This window comes from Panthera uncia, chromosome B1, assembly GCF_023721935.1.
Source record: "Panthera uncia isolate 11264 chromosome B1, Puncia_PCG_1.0, whole genome shotgun sequence".
NCBI classification, from domain to species: Eukaryota; Metazoa; Chordata; class Mammalia; order Carnivora; family Felidae; genus Panthera; species Panthera uncia.
This window is the reverse complement of record NC_064811.1, coordinates 120,171,572-120,193,974: the sequence shown is the minus strand read 5'-3', so window position 1 is coordinate 120,193,974 and position 22,403 is coordinate 120,171,572. Positions and strand designations below refer to the sequence as shown.

General features: G+C 36.8%; 1 protein-coding gene across 1 annotated transcript in view; it reads right to left on the bottom strand.

Moving 5' to 3' along the window:
* Nucleotides 1–1,292: 1,292 nt before the first annotated feature.
* The window catches only part of HHIP (hedgehog interacting protein), a 93,610-nt gene continuing 72,499 nt past the window's right edge, over nt 1,293–22,403 (bottom strand). The window contains exons 12-13 of the mRNA XM_049631191.1: nt 8,828–8,976; nt 1,293–6,098 (exon numbers count right to left, since the gene is read on the bottom strand). Coding sequence (XP_049487148.1) covers nt 5,905–6,098; nt 8,828–8,976 — 343 coding nt within the window. The 3' untranslated portion in view covers nt 1,293–5,904. The remainder of the gene's footprint in view (nt 6,099–8,827; nt 8,977–22,403) is intronic.

The following is a 22,403-nucleotide window of genomic DNA, read 5'->3' as shown; positions in this document are numbered from 1 at the left end:
GATAATGATTTGATAATTTTTTCATTTTAATTAGATGGGTTTCTTTCAAATTAATATGTCCTAGGGAATCAAGCCATCCAAATTCCATAGTACCTTCATATCATTTATCTTGTTACTATGTGGTTCTTGGTGAAATGCATGTCCAAAAATGTCCTGTGGATATAAGATACGGAGAGCACCTGATTCTCATAAGGCTGTCAATTTAATTTCTCAATAATAGTATTATGAATAGAATGTATTAATAGTATTAGGTTCTACTATACATGTAATCTTAACTTATTCTAGGAAAAGTCATGTCTCAGATTTTAAGAATGGGGTAAACACCCAACATACATTCTGGGCATAGACTACACCAAACCTGATCACACATTGTTCATATGAATGGAAACTATTGGCTAGTCGTCAGTGCAAAGAGAAATGTACTGGAATTAGTTTCTAACTATGAAGACAAAGTTTATTGTAAATTTATCCATTATGAATTTTACAGCACTGTTAATGTTATGTTCTTTCAATCCTATGTGCTAAAAATGTGTTTTTTTTAACTTAACATATTATAGTCAATTGAGATAACCCACCAAACATTTGTTAATTTGCATGTATATATAAAATATACATATATTTTGATTTTAAGTAATATATAATTGACACATGCAAAAAAATATCCTTACTGAAACTAGATGTCTGACTGTGATATACATGAGCAAATTCTAATAGGTTAGAATTCATGTTGAATTGATATCTATTTTTTTTTTTTTTTTTTTTGTGGTAATTCAGTTTGTATTATGGCAAAAAAAAAAAAAAAAAAAAAAAAGCATTAACAATTTTTAGACCTAAGGCTTTATGTGGATACCAGGAATCCATTATTTACTCTTTATTTTTTCAATCTGCTTATATATGACCTATACAAAAGAAAGCAAGGTAAATGATGGGCATCTCCTGGGTTCAGATTTAATTGGAGATTTTAAGAAAAGTGCTGAGCTGACAAATGAATACATCTCTTCCTATCAGCTAGGGAGGGTACCACTATGATGGACAAGAAAATGGCACTCGTTGGGGCGCCTGGGTGGCGCAGTCGGTTAAGCGTCCGACTTCAGCCAGGTCACGATCTCGCGGTCCGTGAGTTCGAGCCCCGCGTCAGGCTCTGGGCTGATGGCTCGGAGCCTGGAGCCTGTTTCCGATTCTGTGTCTCCCTCTCTCTCTGCCCCTCCCCCGTTCATGCTCTGTCTCTCTCTGTCCCAAAAATAAATAAAAAACGTTGAAAAAAAAAAATTAAAAAAAAAAAAAAAAAGAAAATGGCACTCGTGCTGTCTTGAATGCAGCTCACTGTCCTAAACACTTATTTTAAAGCAATTTTAAACCTTACGAGAAGATATTTAAGAGACAGAAGTGTTGAAGTTGGCTAGGATTAGTGTTTGGCAGATTTTAAGGTCATGGTTTTAGTATTTTTCATATCAAAATGCTTCTATTATTCAGTGTCCACCTTCTCTGACATCGTTAATTATTGCAGGTATGACTAATTTGTGTTAGAGTGATGAAGAGAAAGAACGTAAGATAGCAAACGTATTTCTTTAGGATATTCTGAAGAGGGCCTTTCTGAAAGTATTCACAATAATAGGCTCACTAACTTCCTAGCACGGATACAGATATATGTACATTTTCTGGGCATGGAACTTTGGTCTGATTTCTCTGCAAGTTCAAGTCTCAACCCAGAGGTGGGGAAAGGAGAGATTTGGAATAATCTTCAAAACAGACTCCATACAGATGGTCATGCCTGACTAGGAAATAGCTACTAACTTTTACTACTGTTAGCTCAAGCTCTTGACTGGGGTATTCTTTGTGTTTTGCTGTATCTATGATGGAACACAAGCCAAGCTGGAGCATCCAGGATTGTAGTCATTTATCCTTTTGGTTATTTTTTTCGACAACTGTAATAGGTCGATCTAATATATTCATATTTGTCTACTGTTCTTCATGATAGAGTCTGAGCACATGTGACATTGGGAGAGGGTGTTTTTCAGGAAAACAAAGGTCATAATGAGCAAAATCAATAGCTATCTACCCCAGGACATCTTCATTATGGGTGTACTACTGAAGACATGTTTGTTTAGTCAAAACCGATAGAAATGGAAGAGCAGGAAGAGGTTACAGGAAGAAGGATATATGAGAGGGGTGGGGAGGGAAGGTGAGAGAAGAGAGACAGAGAGACAGAGAGAGAGACAGAGATGGGGTAGAGATAAATACTATAGGTAACATTCTGTAGAGACGCTCAGAAACTTTAATATATCAATCGGCCAACTACATCTGCCTAGGGTATACATATTTTTCCTCTTAAAAATTTGGTCTTGCTTTCTCTTTTCTGTTTCAGAGCTAAGAATGTTAGACTAATAATTAAGTTTAAGTTAGTGTATGCTTTGAAAGACCCTGGATGTAGCATCTAACCTCATATTTCATACCTGGTAGGCTTATTATACAGTTTATGATTCAGAGATTAAAAAATAATACCGAAAAGAAACATATTAAGGTTGTTAATACATTGGGCTGTAATTATTTTCAAAGAAATCAATAGAGAAGAGGCACCTGCTCTGAAGTATATAAATGAAAAAGAGAATGGTTTTCTATTCAGGTCGTGCGTCTATGTTGTATGTGTATGTTTCTCTGCTCTTTCTTTATGAGATAGTCCAATAATCTGAGAAAACTTCTGAGTATTCTTTGTGAAAGAATAAGACCTATATTTTACAATAGCCACACCGAAACAAAATTCCAAGAAGAAAAGGTATAGATGGAACTTTTTATCATCGCACACCTTATTTTTTTTAACTCTTCTTTTCTTTTCAGTTTAATGATGTGCCAATTCAGTTTTCTTCTCATTACCTTAAACAACTGGCCAGAAAGCAGGGTTCTATTAACCAGGACAAGAGTTTGGCCAAAGCCATGGTAGAAAGTTTTTTTTTTTCCCAACCCTTTATAACTTCCATAACAGCATTTCACATTAAATGGACACCCAAAGCTTAAGGTCCAGAATGGACAAAGGGGTAATAATATACATTTTTCCATTTCTTTATTTTAGCTTTATCTCACACATCTACACTCATACCAAGGACATAATTTTTTGCATTCTGATTGTGTGCTTCCAGAACCAAGTAGACATTGCCATTCACAGGACAAAACAATAACTTTTTCCCTAGCTCATACTTTTAACCAATTCCTACCTGCCTATCATGTATCATTCAAGAGAATTCTCCAGTCACAGTTTAAAAATCTGACTGGAAAAAAGAAAGGTCAAAAGATTTTTTTGAAATGATCACTGAGTTTAAAATATGTCTCCATCAATTAGCCACCGCTATTTACGTCTCTCCCAAGAACAAAAAGAAATGGCTCCAACGACTTGACTTTCTTTGCTCGGGTTTAATATCCATGGATCTTGCTATCTTCGCTTTTAGAAGAGTTTAGCCTTTTATTCTAATGATTCACAATAGAAAAGGCAGTGACACCTGGGGTACATATGTTTTTCTAAGACATTTGAAACTCTTTCACTTGGGAAAGGACTGTGTAAACGTTTGGGTCTGGTCAATTTAATATAGATATTTTTAAACAGTAGGACTAGTGGCAATATAACACCTTTTCGTTTGGAAAGATTCTTTTGGAAGAGATGGAAAGATTAAGTGTGTAAGAAGAAACCCTGGATTTTTCAGATTTTGCTGAATATATAGCAGTATCCTTATTGTTTTCAGTGAAACTATGAACAGGAGAATGTGTAATAAAACTGCACAATTTGACAGATTTAGACAGCTGGCTCCCTCACCAGAAGTTCACATTTTGTTAATGTCACCCACGTTGAATAAGGGACGATTAGATGGTAAGGTCCATTTACAAAAATGGTTGTCAGGACATTTTTTTTTTAATTGTAAAACTTTCTGTGATGGAATTCAGTAAAAGGGCTATGAAGAGAAAGCAAAGGAGACAAAAGACTGCTATTAACCTCCAGATGCGGGCTACTGCAGGTTCATTGCAAGATTTGTCACACTCTTGGGCCAATGAAGTGTTAGTGTGACTAGAAGGGACCACCCCTTTTCTGGGGTAAGAGGGCAATTTGGTCTCCATGCTCATTTAATCCTGAGACTTCTTTGAATAGACTGTCAATTGAATCTAAATTGTGCAAAATTATGCATGCACTTTTTAATGCAGGCTATTGTTCACTAAGCACTGAACCAAGATTTCTCAACCCATTTCCATTTGGCATGAGGTCACTTGAAACTTAAGCAATCATATATGGAAGACAAGAGCAGTGTACTTAACCAACCTTTCTACATAAATGCTCACTGTGCTTTAATTACAAACCTCTCACTTTAAAACAATAGAGAAATACTAGTTACCCGATTTTATTCTTTTTAATTGAGGTTCATATTCCCAAAGGTAAGGAGTGGGTTTGGAAAGTCAGCCTGTGCTCATATTCTATACTAGTCTACAATTTAGATTCTGGAAGAACAGATGTTTACAGAAGGACAACCCATAGCGGGTGTGTGCACGTCACGATAGATGCTTTCTCAGTAGTGCAAAGAGGCCTTATGATTTTGTTACAATCCAAATGTGGAGAGCTGGCCTCAAAAACTAGTAAGAAAAATGTCTATCAGACTTTTTGCAGTTTTAAATTAGATCATGGCATTTCTTTAAAAACCTGAACAGAACATTTATAGAAATTTATTCATACATTAACCAAAGAGGATTTTCACTGAGGTCTTAAAAGGAACATATACATTAAAACTCATATTTGGCAAGAATTAGTATTTTAAGCTTACATAGCCAAGATTTGTTAGAAACGAGTGAGCTCTTCTCCAGTGAGTTTCATTCAGTGTGAAATCTGCAACGTTCTAATCACATATACTCTGACAGTCTTGCTATGGTGAAAAGCACTTTACATATGTTTAATGCTGGAATTTTATAAGGATTGGCTGTTTTCTTGCTTTTTCATCCGTCGTTAATGATTACATGTTGGCACAGGGGCACATTGCTAGATTAGATCCACAGCACATTAAAGACTGTTTGCTTTCTCACTCCCCTTCTTTCCAATTAAGTTGGTGAAAAATGTAACTTTAGTATTTTACAGGACAGGGCAAAGATGTTTCATCTAGGTGATGTCTATATTATAAAAATAAAATAAAAAATATAAATAGGTAACACAAACCCAGTGCCTATTGTTAGATACAATATATAATAAAAGCAGACCTTTTAGGAAGATTGATTTCAGAATATGCCGTTATGATTTAATTATAAAACGCTTGAAAACAATCTTGAGATTAAACTAGAGTAACCGGATTTCTCTGCCAATAAGAAGGTAAGTGGGTAACATTCTGTAATTGGATACATTGATACAAATGAAGATTACAATTTTATATCGTCGCCCATTTAGAAATTCATCAGGGAGTTCTGAAACAATCTCTCACATTATAATCCTTTAATATAAAAATATTGCCTTTTTTATTAGATCCATCAGATTGCACAGTAATGTTTCAAAACTCCATTAAAGTTGACTTTAGCTATTACAGACAGAAAATTCCTGGGAAGTCAGATAATCTCTTTTGGTGACATAAAAATTCCGTTATCAATTTACAGTGGAATTTCTGTGTAAATTACCCCACACAAGGAAATATATATATTTAAAACCCATCTGTTATGCAACCACGCGTATAGGGGTTGTGAGTGTGTGTGTGTGTGTGTGTATGTGCATATGTGAACAAACGTGCCGACATACACACACAGGATCTGCACATTTCTGGAAATTATTTTTAAATTAATAAAAGAAAATGAAATCACAGGAAGTGTGTAGCAGGAGAACAGTCTTTCTTTTTAATGACAGGATAAAAAATAAATGCCCATTGGAAAGGAAGATTCAAACAGTCCCAGAAACTATACAATGTAACTTGTTAGATCCAGCAAATAAGATGTCATGTCAATGATCTGATCAAGAATACCTGCCCTGGTCACTCTGCGGATGTTTCTGTCCACTTGTTCACACTGAGGACCAAGATAGCCTTTTTTACAGAGGCACTTGTTCGGTCGCACACAGACACCTCCATGACGACACGCTGGCTCACATTTTGCTGGCAGGAAAAGAAAAAGCGACAAAATCACACTCTCATTCTGCATGTCAGAAACAGCACCGAGTAACGAGGCCAACAAATATCTGATGAGTAAGGGAAAGGAGGGGAAGAAGGAGGTAGCCAGTCAAACAGTGATCCAAAAGATAGTAAATAACAAGAAGGAAAAAAGGTTTCCAGACCCACAGTTATGTGGGAGCCAGGACTCAGTAGAGAACGGGAGACATTTCCAGGGAAGCGGAGATCACGGGAAACCATTTCAAGCCCTTGCAGAACTGACTCTATTTAAAACGAGGATTTTAGTTCTTCAAATATCTCTGCTCCATGAGGGCATTTCCAACAGAGGGCCTTCCAAGTGACTCCATGTTCCCATTTCTCCAGGGCAGGGCCTTAATGTGGGAAGGGCCTGGCCTGAGAGGGAGATGCGGCAGCTTCAGCATCTCCAGGGCAACATACAGGAAGGGTCAGTTCTCAGTTTTGGTTAGATGGAACAGCTCCCTTACATTCCTCCTGCCTTTAGCTCCCAGGGGGTGCACAGCATCGCTTCATCTCTGATTACGCTTTGTGGCCCCTTCTGGGGCAGTGCAGCGGGCCAATCCTTTTCAGGGTGGCTCTCCACACAGAATCTCTTCATAAAAGGATTTTTACCACCACAATATAGGTGGGAAATGTAAAGATTTACTGCTAAAATGAGGTGGAGAGATAAAATTGGTTTTAGAAGTTGTCTTTTACTGATGGGATAAATGTGGGCTGTGCAGCCAACCGAAGACAGAAACAAATTTCTTGAACACGTGTCTTCATACTTTCAAGAGACAGGGTTATTTTAACCTTTTCAAATGCATTAATCAAAACCCAGGAGTCTGTGGTTGACAAATGGAAAAGAAACAACAAGAGAATAATGAGATGATTTTCTTTTTTACATTTGTGGTTGATGAACTATGTTAGTATATGAATAAAGTTCTTGCTTAGGTCAAAAATATCATGAATAGATTACTTTTATAAAATGGTTCTGATCTTATATATTCAAACTATTTAAACTGATAAGTGGAAAGATTAAAGTACTTTACTGAAATACAACACAATGTTATCTCAAAGAATGTCAATTTTCATTTACATCACTTATTATTATCATTATTTATAATGGGATGTATAATGCACCTACATTTAAAATAATTTGTTTACCCTCAGTTTAAACATACTGTTGCTAGAAGGCACTCAATAAATATTTGTTATCTGATAACTTGAGGTGACTTACGAGCTCAGGCAAAATGCAAAGTAAGGAATAAAACAGAATGGACACTATATAAAAGAAGCAGAGAGAATAGGTATTGTCAGGCATTAAAGGGGGCAGAATGAAGATACATTATCAGGAATTAGAATATCTGTGCATTTGAACACTGATCCTCATTTTTTTGTCAACTAAGGAAAAAGAAGACAGAATGGGTAAATAAAATGTAAGCAGCTATTTTAACTAATGTAATTACCTAATTTCTGTAGACTTTTAATTATGATAACTCTCTCCTAGATATATAACCATGGTATTAATCAACCAGGTAGTGTTATTAGTGCTGAATCAATTTAAACTTAAATTGTACACTGCGTATGTGACTGTAAATGTGGCCTGCGTTTTGTTAGACAATATATAGAGAAGTTACGGTTGAAATTTTTGGAACAAATATGTGTTTCAAATAAAGAAAAAATAACATTTACACATTAACTATAATATTAAGTATGAATTTGTAACACATTTTCATTGGCAAGAGAGGCTTCAAGATTTGAAATATTTGTAAGTAATATGTATATGCTGGTTGTTGAAAACGCATTAAAAATGCATGTGTCCTTATGGAAATCTCTTCCAGTTTTACTGAGAAGTCATTGACATGTCTCTCTGTAAAAGTTTCAGGTATACAGCATGATGGTTTGGTTTACATATATTGCAAAATGATTTCCCACAATAGATTTAGCTAACATCCATCATCACATATAGATAACATAAAAAGAAAAAAAAAATTCTCCCGAAAATGGATTTTCACCACATACATCCTAGACGCTGGGTATCTGAATCTATCTAATTTTCTTCACACCAAGTAGAATTTAAACATCATTGCATGTAATTGAGGAAATCCCTGGTTAAAGGATAGAGTAACCGTGGAATAAATCTCTTCTGCTGTCTCTGAGCAGCTGCATACCTAGTTGATGGTTCACAAGGGAGTGGCAAAAAGAATTAAAAAATCTCATAATGTGCCCCTAGATAATTGCGTTTTCTCCTTTTTATTTAATAACACCCACTGAAAAACCCTGTTTTTAGTGCACTGTAGCAAGAAGGCAGGCAGTAAAGTTAGGGAGGGCATTTATGGGGTGTCTGGAAAATGCTGGCACTTGGAGAGGGGCTTTGCAAACACTAGGTCATTGGCTGGTGTGAAATCTCAAACCTAGGACTGAGAGCCTGTACAGATGATCTAGTTGTGCTGTTTTCATTTTTCACCATTTGAAAGGACTCAATTATTTCAGAGTCTTTTACATTTATGATTAACTTATGTATGTGAATTGTTTACATTAAGAGAATGGGAAAGATTTCATTTGCAAGTTCAGAAACAGGCTGAGCATTCACATTATAAACGGCTAAATTCTGAGCCGTAGATAATTCTAGAAGAAATAGCTGATGGCAAGTTCTTGAGCTCCTAAGGACTGTCCCGTGCCCAGCCTTTCCTGGGCACAACAGATATACTGACCAATTCTGCAGAAGTGCCCTTCCCATCCTGGGGTGCAGCAACACTTGCCCGTGGGGGTACAGTAGCCGTTCCGACAGAGCCGGGAGCATTCCGAAGTCAATGTCTGTGCAGGCTGTACCGTGGCTCTGCACTCCTCGGGCATCAGAGGTCTGCGTCAAAAGACAATGGATCAAAGTGTATTTGGGTTGAAAACCAGTATCAGGATGAAATCCCGTGAATTTGTAGCTTGCAAAGCATTTCTTTTCCTTTCTTTTAAGTGGGTCAGAAAGACGGACAACTTTTCTGAGAATACAAAATACATACCAATGAAGAAACAACCTAACCAGTTCTGGACCAGAGAACATCATAATGAACATTACAAGAAATTTTGTCATGATCAAAATTCACTAATTAAAAATATAATTATATTGTATTGGTGTTTTCTATTTGGTAGCTAAACATTTCTAGCGATTAAAATTCTTAAAATAAAGACACATAGTTTAAAACTCCCCCCCCCCCACCCCGGTTTACAAAAATGTTTAGGAATAACATCTGAGATAGGTTTCACTTGTTATTGGCATATTTGGCAATATCACAGGGGTGAAGGCATTCATCTAAATGGCCACTTGCAGCCCAAGAAAGCTTGGGAATCATTTTTTGTTTAATTTACATTTCTCTTGAAATACCTTTCTCAGACTGATTTTTCTCGAAGGGATATCGTGTGTGTGTGTGTGTGTGTGTGTGTACGACTGACTCAAATTTTCAACCCTTTATGCAAAAAATAAACCATATATATAGATAGATAGATATAGATATATATAGATATATAGATACATTTTCAGATCTTTTATTTTGTCCTGCTCTGAAGAAAAATAATGCTATTAGCAGCAAACAGAAACATCGTATCTGCTAAGTAAAAAGTCACAGACTTTGTTTTAATTGCTCTACAACTGCCATCACTTAGAGATGCCTTCAAAAGAAGAGGTCTGTGGTTCTTACTGGTTCTGAAATAAGAGGCTGTCATTCAAGTCGGGCTAGAAGCATGGTCATAAGTGCTCATCACCTAATGTAGGAGAAACAGTGCACAGTGGGATTCCTCTATCAGTCACTGTTGCCTGGGTCACAGTGTGGGGAGCAAGTGCTTTCCAAAAGTTCAGGAATGTAAACAAACACTCAGCACTACTCAGATCACCACCATTAGGATGGCCAAAGCAGTTGGACTCCTTAAGGACCATAACAAAGAAGGTGATAATTATAGGTCAAAGCCACCAGAAGAAGTAAATGATATAGCCTTCTAAGAGAAGCACATAATTAGGCCCTGTTGACTCCTTTTTCTTGAGACAGGTTATCTTGTTCTGTCCCTCTGGCAGTGAAAATACTTTGGGGCCTGACCTCCGGCTGTGTCTACAGTGACTCAAACCATATTCAAAATACATAGTGACATCTTTCGCTTCTCTCTCCACTAAAAGTCCCACTCTACGTTGAAAGTACTGAGTTTTGCAACTAATGTGACAATTCAGAAAGCTCCCTTAACCTCTTATTTAAATCTAGAAATGTCAATTTATGTGAAAGGTCCTCAAGGCATTCCATGGGCTGGGCCTATTATCAGTCCGACAACATGAATAATTTCCATGTGTTCCCCAAGGAAGGGAGTCTTTCTGGGAGAGAGGGCAAGGTGCGATCAGGTGGAGAAAAAATGAAATGGTTATGCCAAGGAAAATGGGGGCATTACTTTCACCTTCCTGTTTTGTTGTTGAATACCCCAAGTCGGCTCTATTTCTTTCTCAATAAAATTCTTGGGGCAGGTGGGTGGCTCAGTTAAGCATCGGACTCTTGATTGTGGCTCAGGTCGTGATCTCATGGGTTTATGACACTGAGCCCCAAGTCAGGCTCTGTGCTGAAAGCAAGGAGCCTGCTTGGGGTTCTCTCTCTTCCTCTCTCTGTCCCTCCTTCCCTCCTTCTCTCTCAAAATAAATAAATAAACTTTAAAATAAAACTCTTACTTTGTGAAACAATGGTGGCATTTTTGATCACTAGAGGAGCTGTTTTTCAACAGCCATGAAGTTCTTCTGAGTCACAGGCATTCAATAAACAGGTATTGTTCAAATTTTACTGGTAACCGAAGTCTGTTTATCTAACTTCTACTGATTACTCACTCATTCACCCTCTTTCTGACTCATTCAAGAAAAAAAGACTCAGAAGTAGGGTATGTCAGGGACACCTGGGTGGCTCAGTTGGTTGAGTGTCTGACTTCAGTTCAGATCATGATCTCACAATTCTTGAGTTCAAGCCCATGCCAGCACAGAGCCCACTTGGGATCCTCTGTCTCCCTCTCTCTCTCTGCCCCTCCCCCACTCATGTGTGTGCTCTCTCTCTCTCTCTCTCTCACTCTCTCTCTCTGTCTGTCTCTCAAAAATAAATATTAAAAAAGTAGAGTGTGTCAAAAATATATCACACATTATATATGATTCAAAATATGCAGGCATGTAGCTCCTACACTCCTTGACAATATGGTTTATGTCTAAGCAGATGAATTTAAAGAGGAAGAAAGAGGACACTGGGATGCCTGGGTGGCTCAGTCAGCTAAGCATCCGACTATGGCTCAGGTCATGATCTCGAGGTTCATGAGTTTGAGCCTTGTTGGGGCTCTCTGTTGTCAGCACAGAGCCTGCTTCGGATCCTCTGTCTCCCTGTCTCTCTCTGCCCCTCCTTGCTCTCTCTCTCTCATAAATACACATTAAAAAAAATAGAGAAGAGGACACCATTTACATCAAGAATATAAGTGACCAGTTAAACAACAGCCGCCAGAAGATGTTGCCCATTTAAGTCGAAGTGTTAAGCACTGATTCCGTGTATACTGGGAAGAGGAATGAGGATGTGACAAAGGAGGACTGCGAATGAAACACAATTCTTCAGGGCAGAGTATCCGCTTCCTGTTTCCCTGCTGATCCTCCAATTAGATGCTTTGAGTATTTTTCACCATTCAAATATGTGGAAACTCAGGTAGGTGGATTCTAAGTTGGTTTTTGCCAAAGATTTAGTAAATGCTTATCTTTCTGTGGATGTAATTATTTCATACGTGGGCTTGTTTGCTTTAGCTAATCTGAGACTAAGGCTGTCATATATAAACATGATTCCCTTAAGTTTTTATTTAAATATCTAGGAAAATAATCTTTTTTTTTCTTTTATGAAGTGGCCAACTAACATTCCTCACTTAGCATGTTAAATAAATGCTCTCTCTCTCTTTAAATTGTTATTCTGTTGGGGATCTTTTAATTGAAAATTTACACGATGGATAGCCTATCTCTTATAGAACTTGACTTAATGAATGGGTTCTCCTATCTCCTTTTCCATCCCCATTGAAATGAAAGCTTTCTGAAGGCAAAAGTGACATATTCAACCCTCTTCAACACCAGTCACTCCCTCAGGCAAGTACTGTGCTCTTCATGGGGATAAGAAATAAATAAAACTGGGTTCCAGTCCTCATGGAGACACCACGGGGAAGAGAGACATTCAAACAAGTATACAAGTATACAAGTATACAGACAAGTATACAAGTATAATGCAGTGTGACCTTTGTTATGTTATAGGTGCATATAAAGCCACACAGGAATACAGACAAGGAAGCAATTAGTTTAGGATTGAGGGATGTTTTAGAAAGATGATATTCAAGCCACCAAAGTATTTTATCCCCTTCAACTACTTATATACATAAGAGCTAGGAAAACACTACAGAGGCATTCAATAAGTGTTTATTGAATGCATATAGTAGAAACTTTCTCAAATGCTTTTTCTGGAATATAAATTCCATGAAGACAAATGTTTCCCTCTCTTCTTTTTGTCTCTCCAGGACCTAGAAAAATGTAAAGCACATGGAAGATTCTTAAAAATCTGTTGAATGAATGAACAAATAAGAATATGGAATTTTAAGAGAGTGTTTATTTTCTGTGCTACTGAGTAAAGACGTTAGGAATATATGGGCTATTTAGGGGAGGGATATCATTTAAATCTGTTATACTTTTATATCATAAGCTTAAAACTAAGAAACACTTGCTATATTTCTCTGTATTGCCTAAATTAACTCAAATCTTACAAAATTCTTCTAAGGCATGGTTACATTCATTTTAAAAGAAACGTTTTTACACTAATTATAATCATAGTAAATAAACAACAGACCATAAAGTAAGCATGACATAAAGAAATATGATTGCTTATTTCCTCTAGCTGGGAATTAAGCCAATGTATTAAAATTCATTTTTCTGGTTATATATCTGGTAAAGTGTGACAGAGAGTTTTGGTCATCCCAACCATCCCCTCCACTCCCTCTTTGTTCTACTAACATTTCTTTTTTCCATTGAAAAGAATAGGGTTCCTTTACATGGAATGAAGAGAAAACAAAAGGAATAAAACAAGTAAATTTGAATTTTATTATTCACCTTGAAATAGACTATCATATGTTTACATGAATACTACATATACCCAACTAGATGGCATCTAAACAAAATTCTAGAGTACATAGCTGTGATAGATTGCTTCATTTTTCATTCTTATTCTTACTGGACTGGAAACTTGGGTGTTTTAATGTAGGTGTACTAAGAATTGCTTAAATAGTTTTGTTCTTCTTTTAAACAATTACTTTTTTTTAACTTGTGGATCTTTACCTCTAGTGAATGAAGTCCAAGGTAGCTTTCAAAGTAGAAAACTTACCCAAAAGGATGTTTAGGTTTGTGATAAAGAATACATCAAACCCATTTGTTGATAGTTATCTCTATAGTCTTCAAACTTAATTTAAATCAGAAAAACACACTTTATAATCTTTCTACACTTGACAATGAAACAGTAGGGCTAGTGCCAGAAAACTGCCCCAAATTCTTTAGTGCATAAAGCATTGTTTCTGGAAAAACAATGGAAAAAAAAAAGAGAGAGAGAGAGAATAGCTCTGAACTTATGTACATTACATATCCTATTACAATTTTTTATTTGTACTGTATATTTCTAGAATTCCAACTTAGGATGGATAAAGCCAATGTTCCCCCACCCCCCACCCCCGAGATATTGCTTTGCATTACTACGTGTTCTATTCTGCATTTTCTTAGAAACCTACTCTGTTTGGTAGTATCATAAAGATTTAGATACTTTCCTGAAATAAAGGAAGAAGTTGAGAAGCATAAGTGATTTGTAACATAATCACATGTGATGACTTTTTGTGAGTAGCTAAGGCCAACAGTGAATGTCTCTAGGTAGTGAGATTATAGATGGTTTTAATTTTATGATACTTAATTTAATCAATCAACCAATCAATCAATAAATAAGAAGTCCTCTGTGTATCTGTATGGAAGCACAACGATAAATCCTATCTGAGCAGGCCTGTTCTTCAGATTGAATATGTCAGAAATCTGTCTATTGTGTTTTTTACAAAGAGTAAGGGGACTCATTCTGAAACTTTTGTTAGCGGCCCAGATTTTAAATTCATGTTAGTGTAAAACAAGGTACATAAAATCATGAGTAATACCTACTTATAAAATCCTGACTCATTAGAGGTTTCAGAAGAAGTAACAATTCTATAGCTTCTCTTAGTTAACAATCTGCTTAAGGGGGCAAGGTGATGTAAGAACTGTCTTATTCTTTTATCCACATTCACACTGGGACACATGGAAAAATGTTCCTTTGCAACTGTAACCTTTGCAAAACTATTTTTCTTCCATGCTTTTTCCTATTCTCATGGGAAAGGAAAAACTGATAAATCTAAATTCTTACGACTCATAGCATGGTTCCAGACCAGAAGAACCAACGTCACCTTGGAGTTTGTTAGAAATATAGAATCTCAGGCCCCTCCCCAGACTTACTGATTCTACACTATAGCCAGCGTGTCAGGTGACACACATGCGATTTCAAGTTTGAGAAGCACTGTTCTCACTTAGGGCCATTTCCTAGCCAGTAGCAATTAATGTGGCCATGAATTAGTGTGGCCAGGAGCTTCTAAGTAAAGAATGCTTTGAAATTGTATGATTGGAGGGAGTCTTTGCCACTGCACAGGAAGCCAGTCTTTGGATGCCACCATGGATTCTATGGTTTAATGGGTTTCCTCACTGTAAGCATTTTGATACACAGCGATAATCCATAATCATGCATCATCTCTAAGACCAATATCCAGCACTTTTAGCTAAGAAAAGCTAAGGGAATGGAAACTTCTCATAATGGGATAGATTTTACTGTTTCCCATCTGTGTAACTTGGGCACAGGCATAAGCACTAACTTAGTAGAACTGTTATCATCTTTCACATACACATTTTAGTGCCTTTCTCAAAGGTCAATATATAAATTGATTTTTTTTTTGAAGTCTGGATAATTTTTAGTCTGGATATTCACTAAATTCTTCTTGCTTGTGTTCACATTTCTCTTTTCAGTGTCAATTTATCCACAAGGAGTAGAATTTTGTATTCCCCTAGATCTATACCATGTTTGGGGACTACACAGAGCCATTTTGTGGCAACTAGTAAGACAATACATTATACAAATTCAATTTGACTGTAAGGAATCTTATACATTCATAATACAATCATATTCCAGGTAAAAACAGCCATGCAATAATGGTCTCACTGGGACTTCATGGAAGTGTAGATGGCTGAATACATTTCCTAACAGTATTTTTCAAGTACTATTTGACGTGTCATTAAGGAATGCTGTCCTTGACATTATATTACATGGAGGCTGCAGAAATATCTTTTTATACATGTCTTGAGCAACCTTGATATTGGAGTAAAGGGAAAGATAATTTAAATTCAAGAATCGCTCTGGGGGCACCTGGGTGGCTCAGTTGGTTAAGCATCTGACTCTTGGTATTGGCTCAGGTCATGATCTCGCAGTTTGTGAGATGGAGCTCTGCACTAACAGTATGGAGGCTGCTTGGGATTCTCTTTCTCAAGCCTCTCTGCCCCTCCCACCCCCAAATAAATAAATAAATAAACATGAAAAAGAAAGAGAATAGCTTTGAACTTATGTACATCACATATCCTATTACAATTTTTAATTTGTACTGTATATTTCTAGAATTCCAATTTAGGATGGATAAAGCCATTTTTTTCCCCTAGACATTGCTTTGAATTGCTACTACATTTCTCTGTTCTGAAATGTGCTGAAAAAATGGGGCTGGGCCTTGGCCTTTTTCTCTGAGACTAACGTTGTCTTCATTTCGAGGTCTTGCAATTTAAATGCTGAGCATATGCTCACTCAGAAGTCGTGCTGACTGGCTTTAATACCTGGGCAGTTTGGGATTGAGTGAGCACTAAATTCTAAAGGGGCAAAGGCAGTGATGATTTGGTGAAGGGAGCCACAGGTTTAGCTGCCTCGGGCTAATAAGATTATGAGAACTTTCACAAATATCGCTAAATTCTGTTCTATGGTTAAAGATGCAACCATAATAAAACCAAATAATGAAGCCACTTACACTTTTCAGTAATTTCCTATTCAACTTTATCCTCATGAGGCAAGGCAAGTCCTGTTATTCCTCAAATTACAGGCACAGTACATGTATAAAGAGATTAAATGGCTTTCACACAACTAGTTACACGTAGTCTGGAACTATCTCCTAGCGTAGTGTTCTTTCCATTCAACTGGTCCTCTTTAGGAAAAAGGGAGCAAAGTACCCATATTTTAGCCCCTATTAATCTCACCATCCAAATACCACCACCACAGTACACAAGTATCTACGAGGGTATATGGGTCTCCTTCATTCAACTTCTCAGGTTAACTCAATGTATATATATTTCCATGGAAAAATTGGGAAATGAAAAGTTATGTATTTCCTCAAAGGGAAAACCTAGGAGAAATAATTAATGAAACTAGATGATAATGTCATCTTTTACCAAAAAAAAAAGTTCAATTTTCTTAAACTGCCTGCAATGCCCATTGCATTATGTTTTCAATGTCCTAAATTCAGAAACAGGTCTACCCCAATTATCAGCGGTGAATACAGAAAGAATAGGCATTTCCACTTTAATTCAACGTACACGCTCCTGAAAAATCTTCTATGGTACAAAACTGCATACTAAAAATAATAGGGTTTATGTGAAGAATAGGGTTGGGGAAGATCCCTCAAGATCTGTGCAACTTTGTAACTAAAAAAACAAAACCTGGAACCTTTGGGAGAGCGCTGGGACAGCTGGAGGCTGCCTCAGCTGAGATTAGGGACACACAAAAACAAAATGGTGGTGAGCTCCTGGGAAGTGCAACCTGCATGGAACAGGGGCTGCAGGAAGCATCTCTGGGGAGGAACACCCATGCAGGCACTTATCTTTCATTTTACCTCTGAGCTGAGAAGCCTCCTCTGCCTTTGCAACAGCCTGCCTGAGGGTTTGTTCTTTTTCTTCTAATAATAGCCCTACTTGCTTGAAAAGCTACATAATTTCCATGTTATATGGTCATTGTTCTCTTTTATCTGAGAGTTAGTGTTAAAGAAAATCACAGTGTAGCAGAACGGACTGGGCCAGGGAGCCAAATCATGGTGAGTCTTACCCATCTCAGTATCCATAGCTTTCTGGACTATTAATACTGTTAAGTTACAGTGTACAATGTTCTCGCATAATTTTTTTTTGTCCCAAAGTGTTATTTATCTCAGATAATATTATTTATGTTTTTGATAATGTATGTAATCTCCCAATTTAAGGTAAAAATTAGCTCCTTAGAGGTTGGGACTAAATTCTCATTTATATCCTCCCTCTGTAGCACATAATACAATATCTTGAACACAGGAGACAGGTAAAAGATACTTGTAGATTGATTAAATCTCCTGATTTAATTCTGGAGTGTAACAGTATACTTACTCTGATAAGATAAAAATAAAAACTGAAAAATTGGAGCACAGTGAAAAGTCAATGCCATTGCTCCCTAATATAAAGAAGGAAATCTACTCTGTTCAGAAGTTTATGTTCAAAAGCAATTTTTAACTTAAGAACTTAATTTATAAAACCATAATTAATAAAAAAAATCTTAGATACGAAATAAATGCCTGTAATTGGGAAACTAGGCACTTAAAACACCTTGATTACATTATGATTCAAAAGACTTAAAAGCCTACAGTCTATTCTTTTAGAAATCACCAAAAATAAATAAATCTTTCTCTCACTTACAAAGCTGTAGAGGTATCAGTGTTTTAATTTTACATCATAGGAAGGCAGAAATTTTAAATATCACTAAACGTTTTAAATGGGAAGCAAAAATTCAACACAAGTTTCTTTCTGTCTTTAAAAGAACACAAGAATGTCGATTTAAATTCTCTTTCAAGACCATGAGGGTGACAAATACCCAAATTTTGTTGTTATATTTTTTGATTCATTTGTCAGTGTTGACAAAAACAAGTCGTGTAAGCAACAGATTTTTTTTGAATTAGTAAAAAAAAAAGGGGGGGGGGGGAGAAAAGATGCTAAGATGAAGTTTTTCCTTTAAAAAGTACATCTTTCTCAGGATACCTGGCTGGCTCAGTTGACAGAGCATGCGAATCTTGATCTTGAAGCTGTAAGTTCAAGCCCCATATTGGGTGTAGAGATTACTTAAAAATAAAATCTTAAATAAATAAATAAATAAGTACACCTTCCTCTAGAAAACATCTTTTTACAAATTTATGGAGCTGTTTTATGCAAGGTTAAATCTGCTTTTATCTCAATTACTGCAATATCTGATGACACATTGCCTTACAATGAAACTACAAAATATTCAGGAGATCTAATAATATCTGACTTCACCATTGCCCTAGGCAGGGGAGTAACATGGGAATTAAAAAGAAAAGCTTTAAAGAATTTTCGACTCTTGGGGCGCCTGGGTGGCTCAGTCAGTTGAACTTCCGACTTTGGTTCAGGTCGTGATCTCATGGTTCATGGGTTCAAGCCCCGTGTTGGGCTCTGTGCTGACAGCTCAGAGCCTGGAGCCTGCTTCAGGTTCTGTGTCTCCCTTTCTGCCCCTCCCCTGCTCATGCTCTGTCTCTCTCTCTCTCAAAAATAAATAAACATAAACAAAAAAATTTTAAAAAAAGAATTTTCTACTCAACAAAAGAGTCTCATTTTGAAGAATATATTCTTCATTATTCATATTTTTCATTTTCGGTGGCAATGAGGTTTTCATTGCAATCTGTACAATTAATTCTAGGAATTGATATTTCAGCATGTCAAAACTGATAGTTTAAGAGAGATTACAATTAGTATAAAGCAGAAAATTCCCTTGAATGCTGTGGTCATATGTCACATCTCCAGGATATAAGATACACACACACACACACACACACATATATATATATATGGATATACATATGTATATCTATGTGTGTGTGTGTGTGTATATATATATGGAGATATATATGTGTATATATACGGAGAGAGAGAGAGACAGAGTGAAAGAGAGAGAAAAAGAACGCCTTATAGAAGCATTTTAAGTGACAATGATTTTTTTCATAAATTATTAAATAATATTTTCTATTTATTTTGAAATAGGTGGGGGTTCTAAGCAGCAGGGTGTGGCTTACTTGAGTGGGCTTAAATGTGTGTGCATATGTATCCATATGCAAATCTTAGTAAAGTATGACCAAAATTCCAGTTATTCTTAGGTCATTACCATACATTATGCATGCATGCTCCTTCATTCATAGAAGTTTTTAGTTTGATCTTACCCCTTTCTTTTGTAATATTATCCTCAAAATTTCAAATGCTATACAGCAGCTTAGAAAGGATTTGTCAGTCAAAAGTGTGTTATGCATCGCAACATAAAGTATAGCTCATTAAGAGTAAAATACAAGCTGGCAGATAAGAATATATCCATTTGTAGTTATCCGATATGTAGAAGAAGAATAATAACAAACATGTAAAACATGCATCCTTGTCTTTTAGACTTCAAATCCACCATGCTGAATGGATTTTTATAGGGCATATACTTGTTCATGACCTTTACTGTTAAGAAATTCTGTCATGTTTGAAAACTAGTCCCTAGTGGAGCCTGTGTCCCTGTTAATAGTTGAAAGGTCAATGGAGCTGCTAAACAGTTTGTATTACTGTCAGGGTGGCCATGAAAACACAGCCTGCGGCAAGAGGACTCGGCAGCTGGGTCAACAGGCACTGTGGGGATTTATCAACCTAGGGGGGCCACTTGCATAAAACTTTGACTGATGAATTGGGACTAGACTGGCTTATTGGGCTAAAGCCTCTCTATTATGTGTGACTTTCCTTAGGATGGCAGGGCTGCGTGCAGGCTCCCTGAGACATATGCGAAGGATAAACAACTGATTTCCTCTTATGAAGTGATTTTTTTTTAAGTATTCTTCAGCATCCAGGATAATAAGGAGTAGGATGAGGATATTAAGAAAAAAATAAACAAAAGGCAGTAAGTAGGGCCATGGAGGGGAGAAATGGGAAGGAGGCATGGGGAGCAGTTTTTGGTACTGGTCACTGCAGGACTCTGAAGATACAACGTTTCTATAAGATGACTTCTGAAGCCTGGAATTTGCATTGTTAATTTGTAGACCTCTTAAGGGAATGGTCTTGTGTGACGTGTTCAGATAACAGATAAGCACTATGTTAAAATAGAGCAAGACTGGCTACATGGTAATTAAATCAATATGATTAGGAAGAATTTTGTTTTACAGATTCCTGGAGAAATAACCCTGGAAATGTTTCAAAGTAAAAAAAAAAGGGGGGGGGGTCATTTGGTTTAAGTTCATCTGACACAAAAATTAAAGAATCTTTGGCAGCAGTATGAAAAAAAATTATGTTCTATAAAAATAAATCTTGGACGGTATGTAACTGTTAGAATTCTTTAATTTCCACCCCACAGGAGCATTTGTTTGGTTCTGAAAAGATTTAATTCAGAGCAAGCAACCAGGGCATGATGCTTGGACATTTGGAAACTAAGTATTAAGAGCTCTTGAAAGCTCCACCAACATCTTTACCCCAATTTTGGGAAGAGATCCTGAAAACGGAAGAGATCACCTTAAAATAATTCTTTTTTTTATATACATGTTTTTGTCTTAAGGTTTTATTTAAGTGATGTCTACACCCAACGCGGGGCTCAAACTCACGACCTGAGATCAAGGGTCGCTCGCTCTTCCGACTAAGCCAGCCAAGGGCTCCACATGAAAATAATTCTTGAATGCATAGGATGAATACCAACAATACTACAGAATTCACGATGTTCTAAATGTATTATTTAACTATCTTCAAAGGCACTCCACAGAAATGAGGAAGGGGCAGAATGATCAGCTGTACTCTCTTGATGAGCAAAGGGGCACAGTAGAGTTAAATACCTTCATGCAGGGTCCTTCGGTAAGGAAAATTCAGAGACAAGACCAGTTGACTCTGTGTCCTGACAAGATGGACTCGTTCCTAGTCTTGATTAGTCTTAGATGGCACTAAATTTTGGTGAAACTAAAATTATTGCCCACCTCTTGTACTCAGTGTATTGAAATCTGTTTTCTGGAACTGTTGGCCAAAGGAGCTCCCCTAGATGGGGCAGGCAGGACCCAATATTAGAGACTTTTGGGGATCCAGTGAGTTGACTCAGGAAGCTGGGTGATTGGTATTGACTTGATCCTAACTCCACTCTGTCACGAGATGCAAGTGGTTCAACTTTGACAATATTCCTGAAGTGTGTTCAATGTTCTTGTTACTTTTTTAATGCTTATTCATTTTTGAGAGAGAGACAGAGTGCCAGCAGGGGCGGTGCAGAGATGGAGGGAGACACAGAATCTGAAGCAGGCTCTAGGCTCTGAGCTGTCAGCACAGAGATCGACACGGGGCTCGAACTCATGGACTGAGAGATCATGACCTGAGCCGAAGTCGAACACTTAACTGACTGAGCCACCCAGGTGCCCCTCAATGTTCTAACATGAAGGAAAATTCATTCTTTCTCTACTTTTCCCTTAAATGATTCCTGAGTTCTAGTTAACGTTTAGGAAAACCTGGTTGTAGTGTTATTGAATTTACATGTTTTTAAATGATAAATAATGAGTTTTGATTTTTCTAACAGGTTATCTTGCCATCCTTTTCTGAGAAGGATGCCCAGTGTAAAATAATTTTAAGCTTACGTAAATGCTTATGTAACAAATAGCATTAGGCCAAATTGTCCTTATAGACTGAGGTTAATGCTGTAACCTAATCTAGTTTTGCCAAAATGACTTAAGAATGTTGCATATGGTTTTTAAACTCTCTCGTCTTTGTTATATGTGAGTGTGTGTGTGTGTGTGTGTGTGTGCAGGGAAAAACAAAAAACATAAATCTTATAGTGAGTAAGAATGTAATTTCTATGACATGTAATATAGAATATAAAAATTTTATAATTTGGTGTTATTCTCTTCTAGGACCATGAGTCAAGTGCTGTTTGAAAGTAATGATTCTGAAAACATTATTGTTACAAGTCTGGGAACTCCTCCACAAGAATACAATTAACCTAAGATTTTAAGTTGAGTTAGATTTTAGGTATAACAAGAAATGTCTATCTATTGTTTTCTTCAGTTCATGAGGCTCTTTCTTCAAATTCTCTCTCAAAAGTTTTGGAGAAACAGTTTGGCTCTCAAGCAGACATCCTGAACAATGTTAAGCTAGTAATTAGCTCACGTTTC